We start from the raw sequence: 27,065 nt of genomic DNA, 5'->3' as shown, positions 1-27,065 counted from the left end.
TTTTCAAATTCAGAGTTCTGGGTAAAGCAACTTCATAGCAGACACAGTATCTTATTAGTACCTTTTATGTTAGTACATATAAAACATAAATTACAATTATTCAAAGAGTTTTATGACACTTCTAGTTGAAAAAATTCAAAGCAAAACAACTCCTACACATCATTTTCCTGTGTAGAGGACAAACTTAGCACATAATAGAAAACTAAATTTAAATGAAATTGTTCTGATTCTTCTGCCTCCAGAGTTTGAAACCCTTACCAGGAAGTAGAATTCCAGATGCCAAACACTCCATTACTCGTCTCAAGGCCTCCCCAGCGCCCAAAGGTCTATTACAAGTACCTATAGACTTTTCACATATAAGCTCTAGTGGCTAGAAGATATTAAATTACAAATTAGTACATGCACCAAGTGTTAAAAGGTTTCCAGTTAAATGTGAGCTGACATTTCTATCTACAATGGAGGCCAAAAAGGTTAAAGTCCGTTTAACATTTAGGGCCCAATTAGCTTTTCCCACTTGATTATCAAGTTTTACCCCAGCCAGAGTGCTTAAATCAACCATTTTTGAGGGTACATATTCAGAAGACTTTTTGCTACAAAAAGTTTATTTTCAGTTACCCTGAAAGGATTACTAAACAAACTGCAGTCATCTAACTTAACAAAGATTTAACAAGCCTTCATGTAGGTTAGTAATGGCCAATAAATAATCAGTGTTCAAACCCAGCCCACCTATCTCCCACTTTACCTAGGATGGACTCAAACCACAATAAGACTTCATTCCAGACATCCTGCCCCAAGTAGTACAACTGGAATTAAAAAAGGACCAAATCTCCATATTGAATAAACTAAAAGGTTCATGATGTCAATATCAAAGTAATAACTGTTAAATTAATCTAAAATAACCCTTTATAACTTTACTTGTTTCATAATGTTCTTTACTGGATCAGGCATAATAATTTCCAAATTAATTAAGTTTGGCAACATACATTTTAAACTATGGTTAACTGTACTATTCACCTAACTTTAATTACTAGTATGAACTTATTTTTAAATGTCTGTACTCAAAAGAGAAAGGAAAAGAAGGTATGGGAACCTTATACTGGTATACCAGATAATTTCTATTTTAAACGGAAGTAGCACTGAAAGAGAAATGTGCCAGTCAAGCATGCTTTTCGAGGCAGTAGGTGAATAACAATCAACCATCAGTGGAGAGTGAAAGTGCAGGAAGACACTCACTTTTAACAGGTAAAGAACCTTTTGTCAGAAAAAATATCTCAGTCTCTATAATATGAATATGATGAAGTAAAAGAGACATTTTTCACATATAAGCTCTAGTGGCTAGAAGATATTAAATTACTTATTTAATTTACATATTTTACAAATTAATGTAAATTTGTAAATGTAAATGTATGTATAATACAAATTAAATTCATAAAAAAGAAATCATGTAAAAACCTCTATAATTTTTCCCCCAGAACAAAAATAGATTAAAGGCACACCTTAGCTAACTCAGAATACAGTAACATATAATTTCTATAGGATTTCCTCTGACTATACTTTCAGAATTTGCTTTTAATCATATTTAAGTACTTACCCATCCTTTTAATGGTGCCCATGTGGGGACTCTGTTGCACAAATCACGGAGAATGCGGAGGACAATTACACATGACTTTAATCCATTTGCCCTTGCCTAAAACAAACAAAATGATTCCAATATCCCTGTTGAAATCCATTCTTCATTTTAAGGACACTGATCATGGACAGGTTCTTTAAAATGAATACTAATTGGTCAATCATTCATAAGTTGTCAAGCAAACCAAAAAATCAAGTTATTAAAAGTAGTAAAATTATGGTTTAGAAAGGCAGAGTTTAAAGTAAAGGAAGTATATTAGAATTGGCTTCATAGCCTCATGGCAACTCCATTTTCAGGCAACTGTCTGACTTTTTAGCTTTTCTCACCCATGTCTGCATTTTATAAGCTATCATTTGAAATTCAGAGTACTAAATCCAAAAGGATTATATGACAATTAAACATCATTAACTATAGTAGAAGCTATAGTGGGCACTTCACCTAAATTAAAATCATTTACTCCTACAATAACCCTAAGAGGTAGAGCGCACCCCATTTTATATATTACACAGAAACCATTAAGTGGCAGGTGTTCCAAATGAAACCTGCAAAAGGTTACCGTAACAATAAGAGAATAACAAAAAGCCAACCTGAAACCATTTGGCATGTCGAAGAGACGCCAAGGCATTCAGGCATTTCTGCCTGTCCAATAAGTCCGGAGGATCTTTCATCGCAACCTTTTCTAATGGGAAAATGGGATAAAGAGAGACAGATACAATTTGACCAAGGGCTTCCTGTCAAATTACCAAACAATAAAAATAAAAAGAACAGCAGCATATGAGTGAACTAATAAGACTCCCAGAAGATTTCAGGTTTTGGCTTTGTTGCTTTCTTTTTAGATTATGTGCACTATCATTACTTAGGTAAATCATCAATAGAGCCATTCTGCGCACAAGTACAAGAGGAGCACAAAGGCATTCGCTCAGTCAGTAAACAAACCAATGATCACTGCTACATACAATCTGGGATCTTATTAAGCATGTATGTAACATCACAGGGCACAAAATAGGTACATAGCACTTTTCCTTTGACAAGGTACAAAGAGTGGAAATCTGGGACCAATAGCAATAACAACTTTTCTTTATAGAAGAAGGGATTTTAATCACTAATCAGTTCTTAAGGAAAATTAGGGCTTAGATCATCAATTTGAGATATACTAACAATACACTGAGCATGGCAATTTTATTTTAGAACAAAATTAACTCATCCAACAAGATAACCATTAATAGAAACTTTACCCCACTGATAAGAACTCTTCCAGTATAACCATGGAGTTCTCTATTTCTTCTTTAAACCAAAATTATTAAAACTAAAATACGAAATATGGTGAAATACATTTCAAGTTTTGCATACCTTTTTTTTTTTTCTCCAAAAAGTGGCAAAGAATACTATTGAAGTACAACTATCTGACTTGCCTTAACATTTCAGAATTGGATTGGATGGCCAAGAGCAGCAAAATTAAGAACTCAAACATGTGATTAGTGACAAATATTCATATTTGAGATGTCACAAGATACTAAATCCATGTTTAGATAGCCAAATTTATTTCCTCTTAGCTGCTAAAAAGTGGGTTTTTAAACTTTTGAAGAATCAAAAGTGCATTAATTTAAATGCATATAACATACAAATGTTTCTTTGAGAAGTCTTTGTCTAATCCAATTAAGTCATATTTACCTTCCTCTTTTAAGAACTCAGAGAGCCCACCAACACTTCCTGGTACAATCAGACAGTCACAATCTCAGCAGTATGTTTATGTGGGCTTTCTTTATTGGCTTCAACATGTCAAGGCTGAAGTGCTACACACTTATTTTCTGACCAGGTGAGCCCTACAGCAGATACTTGCATTGTTTCACATTACTATCTGCCAACAAATTCACAATACAGGGTCTCATTTCATTACCCCTTTTTCCTCATAAAATGGAAAGCCTCAAAAAGAAATAATAATTTATATTATGCTTTTATTTATAAACATAAGCAAACACACTATAGGTATTTACTTCATAGGCGATCTAGTTCCTGTCTTTGCGTAATTCTTTTTAATGACACAAAACATAGAAGTAATTCATTTTCGTGTTGACATGTCAAAATGTTTAACTGTGGTCAATACAAGCATCTGTGTAAAGCTCACATACAAAGCAGAACTACTATAAATGAACAGTTAGAATCTCTTAAAAGTTAGACATGACAAAGGTTGACTGACTGCTAAATAACATAATCTCAAGAAAAGGAATAGACCATGCTTATTTTTTAGGACTTTAAAGCGAACTATGTTTCATTCTGTCATTGGATCAAGTAAGAGTATCAGGAAGGGCCAGAGGGCAGGAGGGCAGCAGGGGGCAAGGCAAGATCAGTGGAAGGGGGAGGGATCAGAGGAAGCTTGGGTAGGAAAAGACAAGGCAAAAGAATTCTGTTTGAACTTTCTGATGCTACTGTCTGGTGAACAGAGCTTATAATTAACATTTGCTCATCACCACACAGAGTTTTATAGGGGAAAAATGGCAAAAGTGTTTAGATAAATTCTCTTATTCCCAAAGTCAAATTATATTCATTAATTCTTATTTTAAAAAACTAGTGACATCAGCTTGCTACAGACAGTCAACATTTGGAGGCAGTAGATTCTACTAAAGAGATGAAAAGGGACAGGCAATGAACAGAAGACGTGACTGAATTCCCTTTAACATCACCATCAGAATGGCCATGTTTCTTCATGCTCTGATAGTCAAAAAGTCAAAAGATCCAAAATGTTTCAATATTCATGAGGTGAGAACAGCAGAGTGGATGTAATAATTCATCTCATTTTACCTTCTTCAAAGCTTATTTTAAAACTATATAAATTTATGTGGCACGGTAGTGCTACTTGTAAGCCTTGCCTGCCTATTTCTTTTACATAATTAGTAACAGTTTTATATATTCTCATTCATTAAAAAATGTGGCAATCACAGAATTGCTGCTGGAAAAACACTGTACTTCTCAAAGTAGAACCTCGAATTTAACATTTCTGTATAAACTTTAACACAGGTGTTTCAGTTTTGTGGAGAAACAAAGCATTTCTAATAAAAAAGGCATCTTGGTGTCTTTAAATCAGAAACAATGGAACTATGAACCATTTCATTTTTTTCCTATAGTGACCAGTAAAACAGATTTAAAAAAAAAAAAAAGCATAGGAGATAGTAACAAAAATGCCAAAAGCAAAGAAAAACAGCTTTTAAAAAATTCATTGCTCAATAACCTGGCATCAGAGCACGAAGGTACATAAAACATTCTAAACAATGGAAGCACTGAAAGGAAGTCTATTATGCCTAACTTTTATTTGGTTAGGGGTTAGATCTGTGACCAGAAACACACCGTCCTGCAGGAAATGTTGGTCAGTTTCTCTCCATCCCTTACATGCAAGCTAACTCTTTGCCTGTTCACAAAAACACTAGCCCGCAGATGGGGCAGGGAAAAGCCAGAACATGACTATGTTAAATAGAATTTATGTGTCTGGAACCTGGGTTCTTCAAAGGTAAAATAATCAAGCTGGGTTATCATGAAGACCTCCCTGACATTTCAAAGTTGGAATGAAGCTGAGCTACTGAGTCCATACTGACAGAATTTCCAAGGTAGCCTGAAGATATCCGGGCAGTCCTCCTCTCAATTCCTTGAGGCTGTGTGGAGAGCAGACATTATGCTTCAAGTCACTATCCATGAGAAACCTCAGGCTACAATAATATGAACAGGTAAATGTAGCATGAAGGTAAAACAGAGCACTGTTACCCTAGTTTATGACAGAAACATCACTAGATATGACTTTTCTAAAATGCCTCAGTAGGCAGTGGGCCACGGGAAAGATAGTGGCTACAGGTTTACACAGGACAAAGCAGGTCAAGCAGCTGGGGAAGGCAGGAGAATCAAGAGAGCAGCACTGTTAGAAATTCTAGTTGTGACCTTTGGACTAGTCTTCCACCTAACAGGGGTGGTTGCACAGGAAGTTCACACTGGCAACTAAGGGGTGCTTGGGCACCATTTTTGTGACACCCTGAGAATCTCCCCTAATATTGAGCACTGCAGTTTATGTCAGCCTAAGTTATCACAAGTGCTTTTGAAGTTTCCCTATCCACTTGGTTTCAAAGTATGGCAAATACAGTAAGCAGCTGGATTTATCACTCTCATACCAAATATACTTCTGGTTTAAAATCACAAGCACCAAAAGCAGCTTAGACCATGTGACGCTCAGAAAAACTATGTCAGCTAAGATCTCCTACGATCATCCTAGACAGTCACTGGACTTGAGAGTCAGAAGAGATGGGTGAAACATCAGACCTTTCTTCATTTATAAAACAGGACAATTATCTACTTCATGGCTGCTGCTGCTGCTGAGTCACATCAGTTGTGTCCAACTCTGTGCGACCCCACAGACGGCAGCCCACCAGGCTCCGCCGTCCCTGGGATTCTCCAGGCTAGAACACTGGAGTGGGTTGCCATTTCCTTTTCCAATGCAGGAAAGTGAAAGTGAAGTTGCTCAGTCATGTCCAACTCTTTGTGACCCCATGAGCTGCAGCCCACCAGGCTCCTCTGTCCATGGGATTTCCCAGGCAAGAGTACTGGAGTGGGGTGCCACTGCCTTCTCCACCTCATGGCTATTGAGAGTTAAATCATATATGAGAAAGTGCTTATAACACAGTAAGTTATAAAATACCTTAGCAAAGCAAAATCTTTAATATATATATATTACTTGAATTCTGAGATGTCCATTGTTAATGCTTCTTACACACCAAACAGTTCTACTTGATCAGATAATATGCTAGCTACAAAAATTAATTTAACAGGTTTTGTTTTAATTGCCTAAGTTTTAGGCACCACTCAAGCTGCTACGGATAAAGGACACGGGAAGGGAAAAAGACGTCTGTCTCAATGAATCATAAACTTTACATTAATAATAAATCAGCTCATTACTAGCACTGTAGCAAATATAGTATACTGATTCCAGTACTACACATCAATGGGTATTTAACAGTTTAACTCTGTTTATGTTTACTACTTCAAACCCATTATTACACATTATTCTCACTGTAAATTCAAGGTACTTTGAGTAGATGACTTTGTGCTGTGACTTTCTGTTTACTAAACTAAGTAACTACCACTGTTTACTAATCAATCACTTTGTGCTGGGTATTGTACAGGTCATATTATTATATAAATTCTCTCAAACAACTTTCTAAAGTATTCATTACCCACATTTTGAAATGAAGAAATATGTCCAAGGCACACAGTAATACTTAATGGAGTTAAGGGTCAAACACTTGGCTGCCATCAAGGTCTGTGTTCTTTTTCCTATGCGTTCTTTAGCAGGAAGCATGTAGTAATGCATGTATGTGTGCGTGTTAGGTCACTTCAGTGTGTCCAAGTCTTTGGGACTCCATGGACTGTAGCCTGCCAAAGTCCTCTGTCCATGGGATTCTCTAGGCAAGAATACTAGAGTAGGTTGCCATGCCCTCCTCCAGAGGATGTTCCCGACCCAGGGATCTAACCCACGTCTCTATGTGTCTTCTGCATTGGCAGGACGTTCTTCACCATTAGCACCACTGGGAAGCCCCATATAGTTATACAGAATGGTTATTCTACAGGGCCTTCATGTAAAGGGTTAGAATACAGAAAGAAGGCTGACAGCACAGGAGGACTCTTACCTGTGAAACAGTAAACAATACCAAAGAAATTCACTATAGTCTGGCCACTGAAAATCTAAACAGCAATGTGAAATGAGTAATTAACTAGAGCCACTTCTGCAGAGATACACGGAGAAGAAAAGCGTGGTGCTCTCATCAGATTCAGTCCTCCAGTTCTGCCTGCTCTCAGACATTTTTCCTCTTTGATTTTACCCAAATATGTCACAAGGGAAGGGAAACACATGAGGTATATACTGTGAACAGCCTATTCGTTCTGTGGGAGAAGAGAAGTTGAGATTCTGCAGGAAAATCTCTCCCCAAAAAGTATTTACAATGCAAATTTTTTTAAACTTTGAGAAAGAAAATGAGTGCATATTTTTTTAAAGAGATTTCTCTCAAACTTAGAAATTCCTGGAACCCAAATGAATCTGTACTTTCACCCCATGCAGCTGAAAAGAACTGCGTCAAGGCAAGAGGAGTTATCTGGTGTGATGAAAGAAATCCTACAGAACTGTATAGCCCAGATCTTAAACGCTTACACTGGATCCTCAGTTACCCAATAACATACAAAACTGCTAGCACAGATCTAAACACTTTGACAAAGTCCAAATTAGACAAAACGAGCAAATTATGAGAGGCAACAGGTAAGTTGGCAGGGCTGTGAGGTTAAGGAAAACAGCAAAGCAAATCTTGCTGCCATTCAAAAGGAGAGGAAGTAACGTGTAAAATATTAGATTCAAGCTGATTCTTTCATCTTATCTGATCCCATGCAATTATGTTAACATCAGCTGATAAAGACTGAGCTTATAAAAAGGTCTTGGAGTCCTTTAATAATCCGAACACCTTGAACAGACTATGACTCTCCTGCTCCACTACAAATTCCATTCTGCAATAACTAGTCTTCTAGTAAGGGTATAACATACTAAGATCTGTTTTCAGGTCCTCTGACCCTAGTTATAAAGGCAACAGACTAAGCTTAGAGTTATCACTGAAACCTTAAAATCCCATGTAAGTGTACATAACCATGGAGGGAAAGAAGCCTGTAGTTCTCAATACTTTCAAAGTAATGGGAGAGATGTCTCCAGCTGCAAGCAAACATTATTTAGTCTTTGGCAACTTCAAATCTAGACAAATTTAGCCTCTGGCAACTTCAGTCATCTTCTCATCTCTCTATACTCAAAGAATTTTTAATAATATCTATAACTATACTTAGAAATGGTTAATTTTACACTAGAGGGTCAAGTAGAACACAGCTTACCAGAATTAACAGAATTATCTTGATACTTCAGAAATCATTTTATAGTTCTACAATTAATGGTGAACTGTAACACTGCTAAAGAAATTAAGCCATTTAAGCTCAACATTCAGAAAACGAAGATCATGGCATCTGGTCCCATCACTTCATGGGAAATAGATGGGGAAACAGTGGAAACAGTGTCAGACTTTTATTTTGGGGGGCTCCAAAATCACTGCAGATGGTAATTGCAGCCATGAAATTAAAAGACGCTTACTCCTTGGAAGAAAAGTTATGACCAACCTAGACAGCATTTTCAAAAGCAGAGACATTATTTTGCCGACTAAGGTCCATCTAGTCAAGGCTATGGTTTTTCCTGTGGTCATGTATGGATGTGAGTTGGACTGTGAAGAAGGCTGAGCGCCGAAGAATTGATGCTTTTGAACTGTGGTGTTGGAGAAGACTCTTGAGAGTCCCTTGGACTGTAAGGAGATCCAACCAGTCCATTCTGAAGGAGATCAGTCCTGGGATTTCTTTGGAAGGAATGATGCTAAAGTTGAAACTCCAGTACTTTGGCCACCTGATTCAAAGAGTTGACTCATTGGGAAAGACTCTGATACTGGGAGGGATTGGGGGCAGGAGGAGAAGGGGACGACAGAGGATGAGATGGCTGGATGGCATCACTGACTCGATGGACATGAGTCTGAGTGAACTCTGGGAGTTGGTGATGGACAGGGAGGCCTGGCGTGCTGCAGTTCGTGGGGTCGCAAAGAGTTGGACACGACTGAGTGACTGAATTGAACTGAACTGAAGGTTGGTTCTTCAGAGGTGTTAGAGATACTATATACAGTCCAAAAGAAAAAGTACAGGGATAAACCCAATTACAGAGTGGATGTACTTTAATTTTAAACTATGATTCATAAATGTACCTAGTTTATATCTGTTGGGTATGGTATAGCTGATTTTAGTACCCAAAAGACTTCTTTAAAAAGAAAGTCTATCACTTTTACTTTAAGAAATCCTATGAGTCATGCCTGCAAAACTTGAAATTCTAACATCTCTGGTAAAATGCGTCTTTTTCTTCCTTTATCATCAACTTGAAATAAATTAAGAAACTGACCAATACTTCTTGCTGCACTGGTATTTCAGGTAGGGGAGTAAGCAATGGAACTTGCTGAATATCTAGTGATGAAAAACAGCAACAGGGAGTCCTCGATGGCCCAGTTAGGCCACATTGCCTCTAAACTGTCATAACAGAGAGAGGCTAATTGGTCAAAGGTCTGACAGAGGAGAAATAGCACATGGCAAGTTTCCAGAGACAGGACTAAGAGGCAGAAACAAGCTGATGTGAAAGGATAAAAATACTAAAAAAGAAATCCAGCTCCAACAGTATTTCTTAAAGCGAAATAGATTTCTCACTCCACTTTTATTTGATGGCACTGCTATGCAGAAATTCTTTTTAACTTCAGAAGAAAGTCAGATTAAAATAAAATTCCCACATATATAAAATCCTAAATGTTAACAGGATCACACACCTCCTAAAAAAAAATTTTTACTAAAGATTATTTAAACCCCCCCCCCAATTTATCTCTCTTATGTGACAAAACACTTAGACAATTAGATAAAGCATAACTCTTAAAAAGTTATGGAGTTACTACAAGTAAATTTGAAAACAGTACTGTTTTGAATCACATTTAACCCTAAAATCAGACCTAATAACCAAGCTACCCAGAATAGGTGAGCTGATACCAATAGCAATGCAAAACTAGACAAAGTGAAACAGAACACTGAAACAGGATAAAAATTAAAATGGATTTAAAACCAACATAAGCACAGGTTTTTCTGAATTAACATATTTTATGTTTTGAATATAAACATTTTTGCAAAATACAGAGACTGTGTAGAAATAAATTGCTTAAAATACTATGAGTGGCATAAAACAAAAGAGATTATTTCTTAAATCCACTGGACATAATTAGTGCAGCATTTAAGAGAGGTCTTATGTGAACAAAACAAATATATATTTATATATACACATCTATGTCTCTCTATATATACATATACATATATATATATATATACACATGTGTACCTCCATCCTTCTTCTCCAATTCGTCTCTAATTAGAGGAGAAGTAAGTATCACCTTCAAAGTTAGCGTGGGTTCTTTTGTATTCCGAATTATAATAGATGCCTCATCTACACATTGTTCCACTTGATATTTCTCTTCTGTGAGTTTCTGAAAGTCACCAAGATTTCAAAAACAGCCAATTAATTAAAATTTCAAAAAGTGAATGATTCCCCCCTTAGTCTTGGTTTTCAAAAGTTACTAACGATTAGTTTTTACTGTTCTGAAAGAGTAACTAATCTTTAACTAGTTCTTCAGGGTGGAAGTAACATTTCTCTCTCCCAACTTACTGACGAATCCTCTTTCTCCATCCCTCAAAAAGCAATCATCCATTCAATTATTAAACAACATTTAAAATAATTCTAATATTTGAAAGTGAAAGTTACCAAAAGCATCATTATACAACAAAAGGTGAATTATTGCTCTTGAAATTATTACAAAGGACTTATATAGAATAATAAGTTGCTGGGAATGCTCTCTAAATACCTTTTTTGATAGGACAACCTAAACAGGAACTCCTACTTGCTAATAAAGATTTATAAATATAAGATTACCTAATCTTTTATGTAAGATTATGTAGATTTCCAAAGAAAATCAAGCAAGAATGAATGAACATGGATCTCTGCACAATCACTCATCAGTAAAAAGGTTAATATAAACAAGTAACTAACTTCCCTTCTCTAACAAGAGGTGTCAGAGATCATTCCAGTGAGATTCTCTGGGACAAGTCATCTGACATCCACACAGAAATGTTCACTGCTTCTTTTAACAAACAATTATACAAAAAATTATCACCAACTAGGATTGCTTTTAAGTATACATTAAATATATAGTTTAGTAAGTTACGCCGGGCCTTTCTTGGTGGTAAAATTTAATATATATTACCTAACATAAATAGTTGAACAGAAACACTACTGGGTCTCTCTACTCATCAACTGTGCATTAAAGGGACTCAAAGTCATTTATATAAGAACAGCATTTTACCATTAAACATCCAAAAAAAGATAAAAAACTGAAAATTCGTTATCCTAATTTTGAACAGAGTAAACCAAGAAAGGGAAAGGCCACACAGTGGCTGGAAAAACCAGAACTAGAGTATAGAGAAAAAGCAGAAAACTGCTCACATTCACTCTGCATAAGAGCAGTAAAGATGTCTCAGAGAAAAAGCAAAGTCAATTTTCAACCATACATGCAGATCACTCTTTAAGACACATCCAAAGTAATGAACTATGATATAAGTGTTGGGCTAGACTAATTCTAAGTGACTCTGGTTTTGGTCATCCTTCTGCTTCCTCTGCTCAAGGAAGTTCTAAAACCACCATAGAAAAGAGTACACAGAGAAAAGGTCTGATATAATCCCAGTTAATTAAGGTACCCTGTTAACTCAAAGTTTTGCTATGATAAGTGCTCAGGGAAAAGGTTTTTAATTCACGAGGAAATAAGTTCGTATAGTATCAGAGATCAGTTTTCCAAACAAACACCAAGAAAAAAGGGGTAGGCATGGAATAAATGCAAAAATCCCATTTAAAATGATTTTCTAAAACATTCTTATATTAATAATAAGATGTCTATGCTTGTGTGTACATATGAAGGCATAGTAAATATGTGTACATGTATATAAATTAATATAAAGTGGGTATACAATTACATCCCCATTTATTTGGGTACCTCCACCCAAACAGCTACGGTCATAGATCCAAACCATCACACAAAGCAGCTGGTTTCACTGCTGGATAACTCTATTGGCTATGTTAAAATCAGGTATGTTTCTTAAAATGCCCACCACTGGTCTTAAGAGTTCAGGCCACTTTTGCCTTCTCCAAGAAGCTCTTCAAAGATCTGAAGATACTTATATCTTTTTTCACCTTCTCTAGGTTAAAAAGCCCTAGTCTCTTCAAATTTGAAACCGTTTACACAGTCTGCATTCTCTCCCAGGCCCTTCCCTCAAACACTTGCCAGCCTGACAAAAAGTTTAAAACTGTGGTGCCTAGAAATAGAAAATACAGAGTTCACACAGTTGTGAACTACACAGAGAAAGCTCTATTAGTACAATTGAAGCTCCAATTTCCTGCATCTTCAATACTGAGAAATACAACAGATCTTCAATTTCTTATAGCACTGATTCTCAACCCTTTTTCCATCCTGACACATCTGAAAATATGACCACTCTTATATAAAACAGAACTCAGTAAAGAGAACAGAAAAGAGGGTGAGATGGTTGGAAAAGCCTCCATATGTCCAACTCTTTGCTTATTACTCTAGTACAGAATTAAGAATAACAATGTTCACTACAATAAAAGCAGAAATACAGATTAAACTTTAAAACAATATAAAAATAATGGAAAAAAGATGGATTTTACAACATTAACATTCTAGTAACAAAAAGTATAGTCAGAAACCCATTACTGAACTTTCTTTACTGTACTCCATGTTGCTTACCACTCTCCCTTCTCAAATGATCACACAACGATTTAAAGTCTTTAATCTTTTATATCTTTCTTTAAAAGAAATGAACTTAACCCTTGAAAGAACAGAAACTTTCCTTCAATCAGAACTGAAAATGGAAAAATCAAATATATTTGTTCAGTCACTTAGAAAGTGTTAAGATCTAAAAATGACTTTTTTGAAAAAGTGCTCCAGAAATTAATATAGGAGAATGTGTCAACAAGCAACACAAATTTGAGTTTCAGGAACGGCAGATTAAAGTCAGGAAGATGGTTCTGAAAATCAGTTGGTGAATATGAAAGAAAATGATCCAGTAACAAAGCTAATAAAGACAAATTTAGAATTCATTTTACTTTGACGGGAAAAAAGGTCTCCACAGAAGAAATACAAATAAAGGAAACCAACTACAAAAAAAAGAGCGCATTCAACAACTCACAGTTCAACCTCGTGTACTGATACCTATTTATGCAACATGGATTGAAGGACTAACTGATATAAAATCGTCAAAAAGATATAATCTAATTATACCAAAGGTAACATATCTGAAAATGAAAGGTGATCACCGTCTTCAACTAACCCTTGGAGCAGGCTGGTAGAGCAGGTCCTAAAGTGACCACAGCCCTGGACCAACCAGTTGCCTTCAGCCCTGAGGAGCCCTCAGCCTCCAGCAGCATCCTCCAGGAAACATGACAACAGTAAAATTTTCTAAATGCATCCCAATGTGAAAAAGGCTTGAAAACAAGGAATTAATAGTGAATTTCTATTAACAGAATGAATGAATGAAATAAAATTAACAGAGTCGTCAATTTAAAAAATTAGCATCTATCAAAGTTTCCAGTTGTCCAGGTTCTTTTTGTTCTTTTCCACCCTGTATCAAACCTTCTCGATAGTTTTATAACGTTGAGAGGCCTACTCTGGAAAACATGAAGACTTTCAGCAAGATACGTCTGAAAAATTTAAGACTGTACTTTGAATGCTAATCACCAGAAGTTTGCCTTAGATGTGATGGATGATGCACAAACCCAGAGTAGCCATCTGTACCTACCTTTTACGTTATCAATTTCTTTTTATTAAATTAATGAAGATCACTACCTATTTTTACCTTTTCACAAATTCTCCTAGAGGTACAATTAAACTGTACTCACCTGAATCTGAATAGGAAGATTATCTTTGACTGTATTTAACAGGGTCTCTGTGGGTTTGTCTTTGCACATTAAAACCAGCTCCAAGTCCATATCATCTTTAATCAGCAAGCCTTTTGCAACCAGGCCAATCCTCATTACACCACACAATGTCCGACCACCTTGATCCCTAAAAATAAAAGTCTGAATGATTACTTTCACAGCCTACTTCTGAACTATAACTTAATCATCACTTGGTTTTCTGGATATCCATAGGAATTGATAAGGGAGAACATAAATCCAGATATCCAAAATTCCACAAAAGTAAGTCTTAGATTTAAGGCTCATAAACTACCTTACACAAAGAATCAATAGGGAGACTGTTTCAAATGATAGATCTCTCAATTCTTTATTAAATCTATATTGCTCAAGAAAATCCAAAAATACTGTATCCCCTTAAATATCTTTTCAATTATTCAAACTTCCTCCTTTTATCTTTTAATTAGCAACTAAAGAATTGTGAGAAACATGAACACCGTGGTATAATAAGAAAGAGCATCAGAGTGAAAATGAAAAGACCTGACCTCTGCTCCTAGCAGTGCCTTCTGGCTCAGTATCTATAACTGTAAAATGGCTATTGGCTGGGTAAGCCTTAGCTCTCTCCTTGTAGCTGTAGCATTCTAGGAATCCATAAAAGTTTATGCGGAAAGCAGAATAATGTGATAAAAGTGAAGAGCTGAGGAACCCAAAGATGATCTGCCAACACACACATTCTAAATCCAGTGGTAACCAGAAGAACGAACATTCAAAGAATATCAAGTCATGAATGGTGCGTAAGAATAACATTAATATCTATCCTTGATTTTAATAACTAAAGTTTATTAGTTCATTCCCCTCAATTACAAATGAAAATGTAACTAAACTTAATGGTCATTCAACAAGTAAGCAACTGTTTGAATATGGAGAACATACTCCAAATTCTCCTGCTTCAGAGGCTAACACTGCAGATTAAGTACAAAAGCTGTTTAAAACCTGCTTAAGAAGGAAGACAAGTGTGACATCTGAGAACAAACTGTGTGCCACAAATCTCATTTAGACCTAACAAAGAGCCTGCATTTGAAAGACAAGGAATGAGAATCTCAAAACTGGTGATTAATTGTTCAAGTTCACAGAGAGTAAAATGGTGCTGCAGTCCATGGGGTTGCACAGAGTTGGACATGACTGAACAAGTGAACAAGGTTCAAACTCAAGTTGATTTGACCACAACACTCAAGCTCTTTACATTATTATGACTGCATCATAATTTCAGAAAAGAGAAAGGTCAAAATTAAAGACTTCAAGCAAGGTAAACTTCAAGAGTGACTTCAGCAGGGTCATGATTTGGTTAAAGAGAAAAAGAAGGTCATTCTAGCTGAGGGCAAAGAGTTAGCAAAGTTGAGCCCAAGTTAGCAGAGATGGAGAATGAACTGGAGAAAAGAGAAACAGAACAGGGGCAATGGAAACAAGACAGGAAATCATAAATAACTCAGCCAGGGCTCAGTGCCTGGCACACCTGAGATAGTCAATAAACATTAAAGCAGTGAAAAATTATAAGGGTGGTACAAGTATAAAAAGAAATAAAAATCATTTTGAAGCAAGTAAACCAAATATAGAGCATTATTTGATATTAAGAATAGAGTCTGTCATCTTTGATTATTTTTTCCTCTGTATTCCTATTCTTTCATCTTTCTCCCAAACCTAGTAAAATAGTTTATAAATTCTCCCCTCATAATCACTCTCCAACCCCTGCCTTCAAACTAGCTTCTTTTCAGGCTCTTACTACCTCTCACCTAATTCCTAGCATCTCATCTACTATATACAGTATGTTACAACCAGAACAGTCTTCCAAAGGCACAACAAGGATGGAACTCTGCCTGCCTCTTTCCTGGTGTCCCACTGAACACTTAGACATGGGCTTATTGGGAAGCAATTTAGGAATCAGCATGACTTCCCGTTTCGAACCCTGATCAGCCACTTACTATATGACACTGGACAAATTATAAATTACTTGACTCTTTGAGTCTATTTCTTCATTTGTTTAAAAAAAAACAACGGAGTAATACCTTCCTCAGAGCGGTACTGAGAATATCATTTATTAATAATTAGCATAAGTAATGAACTTAGCCCAGAGCTGGCATATATTAATAGCTCAATAAAAAATATCTATTATTCTTTAAACAGTCCTAATACTTTTTCCCAATACTTTTTCACACCTAGATCCTTGCTGAGATTTATTTTTTCTTCTACTTTCACTGCCTGACAAAACCCTACTCACTCTCTGGAGAGCCAACTGCAAATGCTACCTCCTTTGTGAAGATTTTTCTGATCCCCAAATCCCGCACCTAGTCTTTCCCTGCTCTGTACTTTCACATTTTGGTCATGGATAATCAAAGTGAAGATGCAAAGAAAAGTGGATTTGAGTCCAACAGACTTGAATGTGAATCCTGACTCCACCACACACTCAGTGACGTTAAACAAGGTAAATTTGTTATTGATTCTGAGTCACTCTTTCTTCATAACCAAATATGAAGCACTGGAAATTTAAGTAAAATGGGGGTGGAGGGCACGCAACAGTAATAGAGACTAGCAGATTTGTTGTAAAATAATGTGAAAAGTAATCTAATACAGTAATTGGCACTCAATGAATAGTAGATGTTATTAACTAGCCCTTATTAGCTTGCTTATTACATTCTATACCATAACTATGATATACTTGGGCTTACCATGTAGAAGACAGCAAGACTGAGCAGAGAAACTAAGTTTTAATTCAATTCTAAATTTTAATAATGAATTTGAATATGAGGTATTATAAAGCAAGTGACTCCAATACAGGGAATTAATTTAAATTAAGCTAAATATTTAATATTTCTAAAATACATATAGTGGGAACCTGTGAGTCCATTTGTGAAGAGGTAAAACACAAGCACACAGGTAAAAGCTGTCTAACAGTGCCTGGCAATAGAAGGTGCTTAATAAATACAAGCAAGCCCTCCCTGTCTCTGGGCCCTCTGCAGTGCTTAGCACACATCAGGAGCATAATCCGTGTCTATGACCACAACAGCTCTGTCTGGAAGCCATGCCTGCCTCTGTTTTATATAAAATAGGGACACAATCATTCTACACCTTAAGCTCTACCACACGGGAAGAATCACACCCAAGGGCTCAACTCAGGAATGTTTCACAAACTGGAAACACTTTACAGAGTCCACACAACACTATTTAAAAATTCAAACAAAGTATACAGTACATCATGTTTTAAACACCTTGACAACTCAGCAACCTAATCCAGTTCAGCAAGTGTCTACTGGAGCACTTTCCAAGAGTCTGTTCAGCCTTGACAGCAAAGAGATGCATTTAAAAGGACTGACTTCACTGAAAAATACTTAGAAATAGTAAAAACAGCAAATTATAGAAGTTTTACCACAATAAATGGTATAAACACATTCCGACATGCAACTTAAACACGGAATGCATGAATTCCCTAGTGATCCAGTTGTTAAGACTCTGCACTTTCACTGCCGTGGCCCAGATTCAATTCCTGGTTTGAGAACCAAGATTACACAAGCCCTGCGGTGTGGCCAATCAATCAGTTGATCTATAAATAAGGAATTTATGACTATTTAACTTGTGCGGGGACTGAGATACAAAGAGCTTCATTATCGGATGATACTATTAATTACCAATGAACTGTATATTTGACAGTATCTTTTTTAAACTTATCATATGCAAGAAAAACTGAATTATTGCCAAGAAACTTCAAGCTGACAAATCTATGGCTAATGTGTATATTACCTATAATAAGTTAACAAAGTCAAGAAAATATAATCTTCAGCTAAAAACGGATACTGATTTTCTTTCATCTGAAAATGGAAAGGTTACACTATCTTTCAGTTAAAGAAATCGATTTATCAATATTTTCTCACTATTCTTTAACTACTTATCACACTGATTTAGAATTGAAAGGCTGAGAAAAAAATTCTGTAACTTCTATCCTCAATTTACCAGTTGTAGTCAAAGTAATGTTCTTAATCCTACTAATACAATGCAGTCAAATGAGCTTCATCTTTCAAAGTAAACTGTATTCTTACTCCAATCATAGTGACATTGCTCAAAACAGTAACTCTAAGTTTAGCAAGGCATAAATAGTTTCCTAGTTCTCACTCAGCTTTATCTCCCTCACAACTCACTTTCAGTGCAGCACTGGAAGCACTGCTGTAATAGCTGAAGGGTCTGGCTCCCATTAGGCCATTCATTCAATACCCAATGAGCATGTACTACATGCAAGACACTACATTGGATCCTGGGAGTCAACAAGGAAGATACAGTCAAAAATACCTTTGGAGGACATTCTCCTGCACTCTTTCTTCTACATCAGGATTTTTAAACACCTGAAAAAATGACATTTTACGATTTCCCCAGAGATTTAAAAAAAAAAAAAAAACAACAACTAGTGTTTATTTCTGAATTTAGGAAACTAAACCAACACATGAAAAAAATGACATATCACAATCTCTAAAACAGAGGGTTTGTTTTAAAGGGCTTATATCCGTTTTTAAAGGGATCCTGAACATCTCTCTCCCGTTTCTCTGATCTAATCATTACTCCTCTTCTACTGTCCCTTCAAATTTAACTCAGAAAATTCCACATTTACTTCCTTGTTTACAGTCATATAAATGAGAAAACCCAAAGACTACCGCATACCAAGTGTAACCCAGTGGGATGGGACCCTGGACTTTTCTAGGCACTACAAGTAAAGTGTCATACAAAGGTCAGGTCACACTTACTTGGAATAGGTGTCTACAGCCTCTTCTTTCTTTACTTCTGTCTCACCCTCTGTTTTTGTGCCTTTACTTGTTTCATCCAGCCAATCTGAGACATGTTTAAGAGCACACTCAACAGTAGATACCATATTCTGAACAGCTTCAAGTTCCTCCGGAGATGGATAAATTGTCGAATGTTTCACCATTACATGGCGATCATCATTAGCAAAAGATCTGATAGATCTCTGTCAGAAGATGAAAGAAAACTATTACTTTGAGAAAAGAAATGGTACCTGAAAAGGATGACTTACAAATATATTTTAGTCAGGTCACAGCTAATAACTATTGTGATTAGCTATGTCAAACTGCTGTGAAACAGTTAACATTGAAACAACAAAAAACTGCTTAAGAAAGGAAGTAAAAACCCACCCTACTGAACGCCATGCCAGAAAACCTTAAATCATTCATTCATGTTTTGGAAAAGTTCAGTATTACGTATATTTCACCTTTTAGCTGAACAGATGTGTTTTCAATATCACATCAAAAAAGGTCATCCATATCACACATCACTGGCAAGAAACAGACACTTCTTAGTTTCAGCAGAGTATCTAGAAATGCACACAGGTGACTCATGATACCCAGTCATTCCTTTCCAAACTGCTGAATACTTCTGTACTTTGAAAAATTGAGATATTGTAATATAATAATATAAAATACAAAGTTATATGTGAACAAGACAGTAAAACTATGGGCCACATCAGAATATTACTTACTTTTTGGCATTCAAACCTTTGGTGTGATGCTTTAATTTTTAAAATAGATTAGTAGGAGATATTCCAGCTTCCAAAATGGGGGAAATAAATAGTGTAAAAGAATTAATTTCCCAAACTAATACAAATATATATACATTCTCAAACAAAATTCCCTCAAGATAGATTCATTTTAATACTTCACAAAAATAATTTTAAAGCTCATGGGGGTAGGGGAGGGATCAATGACAGCATTAAGAACTATTCTACAAAGGTGGATGGGTGGTACCATTATGCTAAAATAAAACATCAAAAATTTAAAAAGCAATAATTAAAATGACATGCTGGCCCAGAACTCAGTGGAGCAGTTTAGCACCTAGAAATAGAATGAATTTCATGAAATTTTAATAGAGTAGGTCCTTCACACTCATGAGTCACACATCCAAAAACCTTTGAATATCTCCAAATTTACAAATACCATGAAGACACTTGTACCACTACACAGCAAAATGAACAAGCTACATTTAAAATGAATAAACTAGGAAAAGAATTTTCACCAACTATGACAAGTGATATATATAACGTACTTAAGCAGTAAGAATATCTAGACTGCAACAGATAAATAAGCTGAAGAGGCAAATAATTCATTTCATATGGGAAGAAATATATAGTGTCATTCATCACAGCTCACCATAAAACTAAATGACAGAGAAAATCCATCCCAAGTTAACATTTTTCCCCACCATTCACAATTAAAATATTAGTAGAGTTCCTTCTTTAGAGAGCAAGTCAATTAAGTTGCTAGAACAAATTTTTTTAAATAAAATCTTTCTTAAAGAAATACCTTCAGACTTGCTAAACAACATATTTCAAAAATACAGATGATTAATATTTTGTGCTTTTCCCCACACTTGTCTTTTTTTAAGCCTTTTCTCACTAACACTTAGTGGGGGTCGGGGGAGGGGTGCAGGGGAAATCACATATCCTTCAGAACCAAAATAGGAGGCAAAAAATTTCAGCATATTTTACCAATTAAAAAATTAATTCAATATAAGTATGAACTTTCCACAAAAACTAAGGTTTCTAGGATATTCAGTTCAGTATCCTCAATACACTCAATATTTGACCTTATTATTTTAAAATCAAAAGAAAGTGAAAATGAAGTCGCTCAGTCATGTCCAACTCTTTGCAACCCTGTGGACTATAGCCCACCAGGCTCCGCAGTCCATGGGATACTCCAGGCAGGAATACTGGAGTGGGTTGCCATTTCCTTCTCCAGGGGATCTTCCTGACCCAGGGATCGAACCCAGGTCTCCCGCATTGCAGACAGACGCTTTAACCTCTGAGCACGTGAAAAAAAAAGGTGTCTTTTTCAGTTAAATACACACACATTTTACAAACTGCAAAACCTTCAAATCATTACTTAAAGAACTAGTTCAGGACTTTAACAATGAGCTTCAGGTAGAACGCTAGAGAAAAATTACATTATTTCAAGTTCAAGGTCACCTTAGCCATTTGTATCAGTTTGCTAATACCAGTTTTATTAAAAAAAATATTATTTATGAGCATTCCCTCCTTTGTATTTAATAATTTATGGACTGCAGGCTCATGGGGCTCCATCTTGTGGTTTAAAGGGCTCGTAATAAATCTGAACTCATTCGCTTTGCTTAAATAGTAGAATGGCATCTTCAGCTGATGCACTGGAGCCAAAAATTAACACCACTGTTTTTACTTGCCTTCACTGCTAATAGTTTCAACTTTAAATCACTGAGCTCTTTGGTAACTAAATTAAGGAATTATGAATGATAACCTACCATGGTTTTCTATAGTATTTTAGCTTCTTCTTCCGATCCTTTCCCCTCTTTCTTGTCGTCTTCACTAGACACTGCTTTGTGTGACAGTACCTCCTCATAAGCCTGAGTCCCCTGATGGCTCAGAGTCAATATGGCAAAGATATCTGAAGGCTTGGTCTTTAGAGTACACTTGCAAGAGAAAAAGAAAAACAACTTTTCAAAAATGCTTATTTATGATTAGTTTCATACAGAGGGTGAAACCCATAAACATATTACTGAATAAAACAGAACAATCTTTGGAGTGGAAAATTACTTAAACAAAAGCTAAAACATCCTTTGAAGGCCTGGGCCCAAGAGCCTAAGTGATATGACCAGAAAATTAACTTTTTTGGTAGCCACAAAGTGGCACACAACTGACTTGTATTCAATGAGATGAATACATTAACAAACACAGATTCAGTAAAGAAATACAACCAGAAAATGTACTACTACTATTGGTGGGGAAAATGTTGCAATTAACCATGAGATTTTCAACAGAAATTGGCATCAGTCAGGCCTATCTGAAAAGTAGATAAGGACACCTGGAAATGTAACACCTTTGCTTGTTAACCAAGAGCCTTTTCCATTTGACACTGCCATCAGACTTACAATATATGTTGAAACAATGTCTCTTCTTTAATTATTTCAGGCCTAAAATTCAGCATGCTTTTTTGGCTCTCCTCTCCTAACTCCCTAGAGACCTTACTGCCCTCTCAACCTATATGCAGTGCTATGCTGAATATTCACTCAATCCTTATTTCATTACCCATGAATGGCTGTCACCAGAATCCCACGCGTATTTCTGCCCAGAGGCCTAAGACTCATTCTATTACCACTATGTTCCACTTTTATGAGATTTTATTCCAGGTAAGGTAAAAATAAGCTTTTCTGAACACTGCTGAGGTCCTTAAATACAAGCCAGCTGTAAAAGAAAGAAAGAAAGAGAAACTAGAGACTATTAAAATAGAACATATACATTACATGACTATCGGGAGAAATACACACCACAGAAGACATAAACACCCGCAAGAAACAGGTTCCTCTTCATCTCAGTGTTGTGTGTTGTGTGTTCAGCCGTGTCTGACTTCTTGCAACCCCATGGACTGTAGCCCACCAGGCTCCTTTGTCCATGGAATTTTCCAGGCAAGAATACTTCCTTTAAATTTTCCCTTAAACAAGGAAATCCCCTTTTTACTTTTATCTACAATAATTTCTTAACAGCTACTTTCTTAAAGAAGAAAAGATCCTTTTTGAATTTTTAGGACCAGCAAAGTTAAAGGTGACATTTAACTCTACCCAATACTACGCCTAAATGCAACACAATTCACATCTTATAACCAACTTCCCTGACTCTGACTTACAAAATCCACCTGAAATAAGCCAGTGAAGATTGAGTTTTTTTAAGTTACATAACAACTAGTTATGGAAAGATTGAGGGTAGGAGGAGAAGGGGACAACAGGATGAGATGACATCATCAACTCAATGGACATGAGTTTGAACAAACTCTGGGAGATAGTGAAGGACAGGGAAGCCCAGCATGCTGCTGTGCATGGGGTCGAAAAGAGTCAGACATGACTAAGTGACTGAACAAAAATAGATGGAACTTAGATTATTCCATATATCAAATCAAAGTAAAGAGGGAACATACATATACTGCAAATCACAGGGTCCTTTTATACAACAAAGTTACGACACAAACTAAAACATGATTAATGGTAAGAGACATTTCAAAGACCACCCCTGTCAACAGAATTTTATCTTTTGTATAAAGATCAAACTATACTATTTAGAGTTTTTTGCATTTCCTATTTCCAACCTTACTCCATTCTAGAGGATTCAACCATTCAGTACTTGGCTGTGAATCCTGCAGCCAAAGACTGCTGTACATTTACATAAGAACTGAAAACAAAATCCACAAGCTGCTCTCTATAAAAAGGTAAAATCAGTAAGTCAAACGTATTATGAAAGTTGGTTGAAAACAGAAAAAGAGAGAAGAATGCTAAGTAAAAGTTGATGTAGTGGGACTTGCCTGGTGGTCTAGTGGTTTAAGAATCAACCTTGCAAAGGAGGGGATGCAGGTTTGGTCCCTGGTCAGGGAACTAAGATCTCACATACAATGGAGCAACTAAGCCAGAGTTCTGCAAGTACTGAGCCTGGGTGTTCTGGCCATGTGCCACAACTAAGAACAAATGCAACCAAAAAAATATTTTAAAAAAAAGCTGACATAGTGGAGAAATTATGGATCACCAACAGCACTTTTCAGTCATAAGTATGGGGAGTAAACACCCTACCCAAACATCAAGCTCTGGGCCCATGTTTGCCACTTTTATTCAACATCGTTTTAGAAATCCTAGCCACAGCTATCAGAGAAGAAAAAGAAATAAAGATAATTCAAATTGGAAAGGAACAAGTAGACCTGTCACTATCTGCAAATGGCATGGTACTATACATGGAAAAGCCTATACACTTCACCAGAAAACTATTTTGTTGTTCAGCCACTCAGTCATGTACAGCTAGCTGCAACCCCATGGACTGCAGCAACACCAGGCCTCCCTGTCCTTCACCATCTCCCGGGGCTTATTCAAACTCATGTCCATTGAGTCAGTGATGACATCCAACCATCTTTTTGTCTATTGTCCCCTTCTCCTCCTGCCTCAGGGTCTTTTCCAATGAGCCAACTCTCCACATCAGGTGGCCAAAATACTGGAGCTTCAGCCTCAGCATTAGTCCTTCCAATGAATATTCAGGGTTCATTTCCTTTAGGATAGACTGGTTTCATCTCTGCGCAGTCCAAGGGATTCAACAGTCTTCTCCAACACCACAGTTCAAAATCATCAATTCTTCTGCACTCAGCCTTCTTTATGGTCCAACTCTCAAATCCAAACAAGACTACTGGAAAAACCATAGACTTGACTATATGTGACCTTTGTGGGCAAAGTGATGTCTCTGTTTTTTAATACACTGTCTAGGTTTGTCATTATTGTTCACTGTATTAAAGATGGGCAAATAGAAAATAAGAAAAAGGCATCTCACTGATACACCAGGAGGATTAGTTTATGATAAAGAGATTTACTAGTAAATACATATTTATCATCTATTCTGTACTTGATACTGTGCTTGATAGTACAGGGCATACAAAAATGAACCAATTCAGATACATTAAAAGAAGAGTAAATACATATAAATTCATTAATTCTTCCAAATCCCTTCAAATAAACTTTTCCTACATGTGGCATTAAGTTTCTGTACAATACTAACTTGAAAAAAAACACTGAATTTCAGTATTTTACTCTGGAAATTTCCTTTTATTTTCTATATTAAAAAGGCACATATGAGAAAGCTAAACTGGAAAACCCATAAATAACATACACCTACTCCAAAAATCCAGCTTTTCATTCCTACCTGGAAACACCTATCATGATGGAAAAGTTCAATCCCACCACATCATTTGAAGCCTTGCAACATTGGACACAGGCAAAAAGGTCTCTACTCAACTAATGGTATAAACAAAGATGGCAGGACAGCTGCACTCCTAACATAAGATGCACTGTGCAAGCCGGCTAGGTCAATCAGAAAGCTTTCTGAACACTTACTACCAGTGAGCAGAATGGAAAAGATGTTATCAAGTAACCCGTTCAAGGAAGTGGTAACTAGAAAACATATCTCCTCACTGAAGGCACACACACTAGCCCTTCCCCATTCCTGACAACAGGGACAGAATGACAGAGCTGTATCCACCAGTCAGATGACTCATTTGGTTAAAGAACCAATAATTCAGTGCATCTCAACAAGTCTTCATTGAACATCTGTAATAAGCCAGCCACTGCTCTAGGTGCTTAGACTGGATCAGTGAACAAAACAGACAAAAATTCCCACTCTTCTAAGTTCAGAGTGGGGAAAACAATCAAAAAACAATAAATGTAAAAATAAGTAATCTAAACAGTATGTGAGAAAGTGTGAAGTCCTATGGGGAAGAAAGGAGGGGACAGCACAAATACATGCAGATACTACACAGAGGAGAGTAGGATTATGGTTGGTCTTCATTGAGAAGCTGATGCCTGAGTAAACCTTGATGGGGAAAGGGCATGAACTATGCAGAGATCTCAGGAATTAGTACTCCTGGCAGGGTAAAAACAATGTACCTGGTCAGGTGGAGACACAACAAAGAGACCACTGCGGCTGGAAGGCTGAAGCAGGGCGAGTGAGGAGAGAAGGGCAGTGAGGACTGTGGGTAGAAGTAAGGGACCAGACCACACAGGGCAGAAGCTGGCAAACTTTTTCTTTAAAGGACCAGATTAAAAGTACATTAGGCTTGGGAACCAGAAGGTCTCTACTACTCAACTCTGCCTCTGCAGTGCACATGTAGCCATAAGACAGTATGCAAACTATTGGGTGTGGCTGTATTCCAATTCAACTTTTACTTATTTATAGGCACTGAAACTTCAATTTCATCTAATGTTCATTTCACAAAATACCAGTTTTTTAACCATTTAAAAACATAAAAATCAACTCTTAGCCCACAGCTCATGCAAAACCAGGCAATGGATCAAAGTGGTCCCAGGGCCATAGTTTGTCAACTCCTAATACAGGAGGTCTTTCTAATCACTTTAAGGATTATGGCTTCTACTGAGTGAGACACACTTAGACTGCTTTGAATAGAGAAGTGACAATATCTGACTACGTCTTAAAAAGATCACCATGACTGCTATGTTGAAATACATAGTAGAGAGGGCAAGGGTGGAAGGAAGGGTGTATCACTAAGAGAGTTTAGCAATCAGAGTATGGATACTTTCTGAAGGGAAAGATGGCAGGTCTTCTTAGTAGAATGGATGTGGAGTGGGTGTGAAATGGAGGCCTCAGGACTGACTTCTAGGTTTTTGGTTTGAACAACTGAGTTATGGAAGGTGAATGCAGAGGAGGTTTTGGGATGAAGATCAGGAATTCAGTTTTGGACATGTTGAATTTGAGATAATTATTAGATAGCCAAGTAGGTAACAGGATATGAACCTAGAGTTGAGAAGAGAGGTCTAGATCAGGATACAAATTTGGTGCTTTTCAGCATATAGGTAGTATGTAAAGCCACAAGATCACCAAAGGATGATGATTAATGAACACGGAAAAGGAAAAAGAGGCACAACTAGAGTCAGCAAAGTGGCCTGAGAGATAGGAAAATAAAGGCTGTGCTGTTCTGAAAGTTAAGTAAAGAAAACATAAATGAAGCAAGCTCCTGATGATATAGCATAAGAACGGAAATCCTGAGTCTCAATCTTTCTTTTACTACTAAGGATGTTTATAATTCAAAGATTTGGAAGTCTTGTACACTACCATGTATCAGTTCAGTTCAGCCGCTCAGTCGTGTCTGACTCTTTGCGACCCCATGAACCGCACCAAGCCAGGCCTCCCTGTCCATCACCAACTCCTGGAATCCACTCAAACCCATGTCCATTGAGTCGGTGATGCCATCCAACCATCTCACCTTCTGTTGT

General features: G+C 36.7%; 1 protein-coding gene across 13 annotated transcripts in view; it reads right to left on the bottom strand.

The window, feature by feature from the left end:
- Nucleotides 1-27,065, bottom strand: part of STRBP (spermatid perinuclear RNA binding protein) — a 167,699-nt gene that overhangs the window by 42,847 nt on the left and 97,787 nt on the right. For 11 of the 13 annotated variants that reach the window (XM_069582487.1, XM_069582493.1, XM_069582489.1 and 8 more), the window contains 7 exons: nucleotides 21,561-21,728; nucleotides 19,022-19,242; nucleotides 14,223-14,388; nucleotides 10,599-10,743; nucleotides 2,218-2,309; nucleotides 1,592-1,687; nucleotides 259-370 (listed from right to left, as the gene is read on the bottom strand). In XM_069582487.1, coding sequence (XP_069438588.1) covers nucleotides 259-370; nucleotides 1,592-1,687; nucleotides 2,218-2,309; nucleotides 10,599-10,743; nucleotides 14,223-14,388; nucleotides 19,022-19,242; nucleotides 21,561-21,563 — 835 coding nt within the window. In that variant the 5' untranslated portion in view covers nucleotides 21,564-21,728. Of the gene's footprint in view, nucleotides 1-258; nucleotides 371-1,591; nucleotides 1,688-2,217; nucleotides 2,310-10,598; nucleotides 10,744-14,222; nucleotides 14,389-19,021; nucleotides 19,243-21,560; nucleotides 21,729-22,344; nucleotides 22,574-27,065 lie in introns of those variants that run through there. The other 2 variants (XM_069582492.1, XM_069582497.1) reach the window with 2 other exon arrangements.

Source organism: Ovis canadensis, chromosome 3 (genome assembly GCF_042477335.2).
Source record: "Ovis canadensis isolate MfBH-ARS-UI-01 breed Bighorn chromosome 3, ARS-UI_OviCan_v2, whole genome shotgun sequence".
NCBI lineage: Eukaryota > Metazoa > Chordata > Mammalia > Artiodactyla > Bovidae > Ovis > Ovis canadensis.
The sequence above is the reverse complement of the archived record's forward strand: the minus strand, read 5'-3'. Positions and strand labels throughout refer to the sequence as shown.